The 5,769-nt window shown below is 28.4% G+C and overlaps 1 protein-coding gene across 1 annotated transcript; it reads left to right on the top strand.

Annotated features, from left to right (window-relative positions):
• Positions 1 to 3,411: 3,411 nt before the first annotated feature.
• LOC119684318 (40S ribosomal protein S11-like) lies at positions 3,412 to 4,298 on the top strand. The gene is made up of 4 exons (XM_038098335.1): positions 3,412 to 3,491; positions 3,626 to 3,748; positions 3,804 to 4,009; positions 4,098 to 4,298. The coding sequence occupies exons 1-4, from the start codon at positions 3,477 to 3,479 to the stop codon at positions 4,222 to 4,224; spliced, it is 471 nt and encodes a 156-aa protein (XP_037954263.1). The 5' UTR covers positions 3,412 to 3,476; the 3' UTR covers positions 4,225 to 4,298.
• The last annotated feature ends 1,471 nt before the right edge of the window (positions 4,299 to 5,769 follow it).

The raw sequence follows: 5,769 nt of genomic DNA, 5'->3' as shown, positions 1-5,769 counted from the left end.
CTGTTACTTTTCAAAAATAATCTATTATATCAAAGATAATAAATATCTTAAAAGAAAATAAAATAAGAAAAAGATGAAAGAAGATAAAAGAAGATATAACAATGCTTTTTTTACATAATTTTTGAATATAAAAATCTTATTAATACATCATTTAAACTTAAAGGTTATATTAACTTTAAATAAGTGACAAAAGTGACCAGCATATCAATACAATCTCCGATATATAAACTTTATAAGCATGAAAATGAGAAAAATTAATCGTGTAAAGTACGACTACATTGATATATGATATACATATATCAATATGTATTATGAATTAACAATACAATACATTTAGTTACTAAAGAACTTACGGAACACTGTACGATTGCATCAATAATTTAACATTGGCGCATTGCAACACGCAGACTGAGCAAGACTTGCATTTAAAAAGAGAAGTAGATTCTAACATTCACTTTCTACGTCTCTGGCTGAAACAACAAACGATAGATAGCCCTGATCTAGAAAACTAAAGGGTTTAACGCAATGATATAAATTCAAAGCAATAAGTAACTTACGTTGGCTTTGTAATTTCAATGGCATCACAATTGGTAATACTTGTCTGCGAATTCAAACGTTTATGTACGCATTCTGTCCTTAGCTCCATAGTACTTAGCTCATTTAAAGGTTTATCTCGATAGCCGTTTAGGATTTAATTATATTTCTTATAAAGAATCCATGCAAAGGTGAACAAGATAAGCACGTACTTATTGTTTGTTTATTGGCTTAAGTATACTTTTTAAATAGTTCCAACATTTTACATAACTATTGATGCAAATTTTAATAAACACAAAAAGAAAACTAGCAAAAATAGTAATTATAGCTTCGATACACTTTATATTGCAAGATATCAGAATATCGTTACTTTATTTTAGAAATAACTGAACCATATTTTTATGATTATGTCCAGAAAACACATGTTAACAGAACAAAACAAAAACAGAACCTTAAATGCGTATTACACATGAGATTTGTGTGTCAAACTTTTTTGTCATCGCTTGCATGCATTTTTTGCTTGTATGTCGACAAAAAACCGATTGTATACAAAAAAACACGAGCAATACTGAGGAAAAATCAAAATTTTTTTGAATTCCATTAAACTTTTTTATCAAACCTTCAAATATTGTGTAATACACATCAAAATTTGGCACGAATTTCGCATTTGTCAAAAAATTTTGACAAAAAAATTTCGTGTGTAATATCCGCTTTTCGTATTATTTGTAATATTATTTCTGTTCCCACACTTTTCTAGTAAAAATCTGTAAAGTTAAAAATAAAATCACAATCGTTAATTCACTCTAAACAAAGCAGTTAAATAAAAATCTAGTATATCATGTTTTCATTCCAACCAACTAAAGAAATAATGATATTTTAATTTTATACGTATATTTTATTATTTTAATCTTAATTATGATAATGGATTTGTTTTATGTATATTTCATAGTATGTGAAATATTACTTATTTATTTTTTATATATAATTATTATTTATTTTTATTATAGAATATGTTGAATATTCTATGTAACATTTTAAATAGGACCTTTATAACCGGAGAACCAAATAAACAGTACACTACTCATGATTGAAAAATCTTTTTAGTGTTTGCTTCTACTGCAGCCACTAGAAATAAAACCGATATGAACAAAACACTTAAATAGTGTACTATTTCCGACATTTCACGTAAAAATTTTAATCTTTTAGTTAACGAATTTTATAACGATTTTTTCACGAAGATAGCGAACTTTTGTAGCCATCATTTATACATTTCATTTAAAACATAATGTATTTTAATAATGATTTTTATATATATTTTTATCCGACTATTGATCACTTTTTGTTAAAAAATGCAATGTTTGTTTAATATTTTTAATATATTCTATATATTAATATTTTATTTTGTATTTTATTTTTATAATCAAAATAATAATTTTAAATTTAGTGATAAACATTATCTTAATTTTATTTAGTGTACTGTTCGTGTAGTCTTTTTTATAAAAAATACCGAACAGCACACTATATTTGGTACTTCACAGTTTTTTTTTTCTTGATGTGATGAATGAGAGCATAATTTGCACAACAGTAAAGTCAGAGATCATATATCAGTCATTGAATAATCAAGAAACTTAAGAGGGATACACAAATTAGTCAATAGACTTTGCAGAAACCTCCTAGCTATCAAAGAGTAAAAGTGCCCAGATGCACTAACTCGGAAAAGATTTAACATAGAATCATTCATTTTTTAACTTTATTTTAATTTAATTAAAATAAATTTTTTAAGTAAAGTTCAAGTAAATTTAATGCATTACGAAATGGCAATTCGCTATTACAAGCTCTCTCACCTTACTTGATTTTGGGTACGGGAATAGAAAATAGTAAAATTTTAGTAACTTTTTATATGAATTTTACTACAAGTGCGTACAGAAACAAACTTACTATAGGTAAAATATAGAAGAACAGAAATATACAAATGAAACTTGGTGCAGAATATTTGAGTTTTCGAAAGTATATACCAAATGTCAAGTTTTGGTAAAAACGAAAAAAATTACGACTAAATCAGTATTATATATGACACCTATATCAAAATATAAACTAATATAAATAAGGTTTTATTTATTCGTTTGTATATAAGTTTGTATATAAAAATATATAAAATATCTATATACAATATTACAATATATGTATTGTATTATATAAGTTAATTCTATGTCAAATTTTATTTTAATATCGTAAATAGAAACGCAGAAAACTGATTTACGATTTTTCAGTTTATATGACAGCTATGAAACGAAGTGGTCCGATTTCAACCAATCCGTCAAATGATCAAGGACCACTAGAGAAAAGAATGTGAACAAAGTTTGATTCCAATGGCTTTAAAACTACTGAACTAGTTTAAAAAGAAACAGACGAACGGACAGGATTAAATGAACTCAAGTCGGTGGTTAAATATATACCATATATATAAATATATATTTATAAATGCGACGTTTCCAGAATTGCTATAGAAAATCCTGACGAACTTGATATTCCCTCTTTTATACTTTTTTATGTAAAAGCTGTAACAATTAGCTTTTAATTTTACATTTTATATGTTCAACTGTTTGCTTAGTTTGAAAGTTAAGTATAACCACTTAAACTTTTAAGTACAAATGGTTTTTTCATGTAAACCCTCTTATAGAGTCTAAAAATACTGTTACCCAATGACCTCACAACTTATTAGAAATAATATTAAAATTTTAAAGTTGTCCAATTGAAAGTATTATCATCTTACTTTCGCTTCCATCATAATATAGTGTAAAGCCCCATTTTAGATTTTTTGGCCTTTGTTTCACAGATATCCTGTGTTTTACTCCACTGTTCCTTCAATTTTTTTTACAACAAATTGACTTGCCTTCGGCGTGCTTTTAAATCGTTCACTTCGTTTCACGAGCTTGATCAACATGGCCGATGTCCAGGTAATCTGCGCAATTTGATAATTTTAATTTGGAATCTGGGTATTCGGATATTAAAGGAACTCTTTATATATTATTTGTATTACCTAACGTTAGTAAGGTAGATTTAAACTAAAATTATTTCATATTTTTTCTAGAATGAACGTTCATATCTTAAACAAGACCGTACTGTGGTCAGTAAATTGGGTAAATCTAAAGTCAAAAAACGCAGTATTCGTCGCATTCGAAGTATTGGCTTGGGTTTTAAAACCCCAAATGAGGTTCGTTACAGTATAAAATTGATATTAATATTTATCTAATAACATTTTTTAATAGGCGATTCACGGTACCTATGTTGACAAAAAGTGCCCATTCACCGGGAACATCAGGATTCGTGGACGCATCTTGACTGGTACTGTCGTAAAAACCAAAATGCAGAAGACCATTGTCGTGCGTCGGGAGTATTTGCATTATGTGCGCAAATACAATCGCTTTGAGAAGCGTCATCGCAATATTAGCGCTCACATCTCACCATGTTTCTCGTAAGTTTACATATATAAAAACATCTATATATATATATATATATAGAAAATTTGCAACTAATAAATACTTTTTATCTCTTTTCCATAGGAAAGATGTTAAAATTGGTGATATAGCTATAATTGGTGAGTGTCGTCCATTGTCGAAGACTATTCGTTTCAATGTTTTGAAGCTTTCGAGTAACACTAAAATGAAGAAGAAATTCCAAAAGTTTTGAATACTTTGAGATGACAACATATATACTAAATATATGTACTAAATTTATATCAATAAAGGGTATAAACTAATATATATATGTATTTTTGCAAAGCAACATTTTTAAAACCATGAAAGTTTCTATAGTTAATAAATCCTGCCTCATAATTCATTGCTGCGCAAGAGACTATCTCGCCTTTATCCAGAAGGATGAACAGACGAAAGTTAGTTTGAAAGACAGTTATAAATATGACAGATAAACTAGCAGATATTCTTGCTATTTAACACAAGAATGTACACATAAGGATCAATAAATCTGGACAATTGAATTGAAAGGGTGTGAAAAGAAATATAAAAAAGGATAGATAGTTGGAAATATTAAAGATAATGTGGGCTTAGAGAAAAATCGTTTGCCACAACTAAGGGGCGGAACTGTAAATCAATAGTGATTAAAATGGTTTTTGCCTTTGGTCATAAACACAGAAGAGTAGAACTGCGGCTAAAAGTACACATTTGGGATAGACATATATATGCCTGACAAATAGCGGTTGAGCCTACATCTAGACCACAATTAGGGACTGTAAATCAATAGTGATTAAAATTGTGTGTGTTTTTGGACGTGAACACAGAAGAATAGTGCTGCAACTGGAAGTTTGCATTTAGGATAGACATATACATGCCACACAATGTTTAGCAATGTGCCTACATCTAGACCACAATTAGAAACTGTAAACAAATAGTGACCAAAATTGTGTGTGCTTTTAGACATAAACACAGAAAAGTAGAGCTGCTATTAAAAGTACAGATTTGGATAGACATACATATCTATGCCTTACAAGTAGTTGCTTAGCAATGTAGCTACATCTAGACCATAAATCAATTGTGCTTAAAATTATATGTGCTTTTAGGCATGAATCCAAAAGAGTAAATCTGCAGCTGGAACTACACATTTAGGTTAGACATATGCATCCCTGACAAGTAACTGTTTTACAATGTGGCTATATATAGGCCACAATTAGAAATAATAAATCAATAGTGATCAGATTGTTTGTGATTTTTGAAAACCAAAAAAAATAAGCTATAGTTGGGAGTACATATTTGGCATAAGCATATCTATTGCAGACAAGTGACTGTTTAGCAATGTGGCTATATTAAGAACACAATTAGATCATTACAGTTTTTACTGCGCATAGGAGACTTTTCTGTCCCAGTTATTTCGACGGAGAGGTATTGAAATTTCTGTTGCGATATCGTTACTTCAATTAGTTTTAGCTTACTGTTTAAAGATTTCAGAATGCCTATTTAGAATTGTGTACTAATATAGCTGCTTCGATTCCTTTTTTTTTTTGTAGTAGTAAAAAAAGTACTTTGTTATTATAAACTTTAACTTGTTACGAACATTTTAAGAAGTCTAATTTACTAGTCATATTAATAATTTTAATCGGAAATTATTATGTGATATACGATATTTGTGGACACGTATATATCACGCTTAACTATTTGTAGACCAATAAAAAATTCACCATTAAATGTTTTATTTTATTTATTTATTCCTTTAACCTGTTCG

This window comes from Teleopsis dalmanni, chromosome 2 (genome assembly GCF_002237135.1).
Source record: "Teleopsis dalmanni isolate 2A chromosome 2, ASM223713v2, whole genome shotgun sequence".
Classification (NCBI taxonomy): Eukaryota; Metazoa; Arthropoda; class Insecta; order Diptera; family Diopsidae; genus Teleopsis; species Teleopsis dalmanni.
This window is presented reverse-complemented; position numbering and strand designations above follow the sequence as displayed.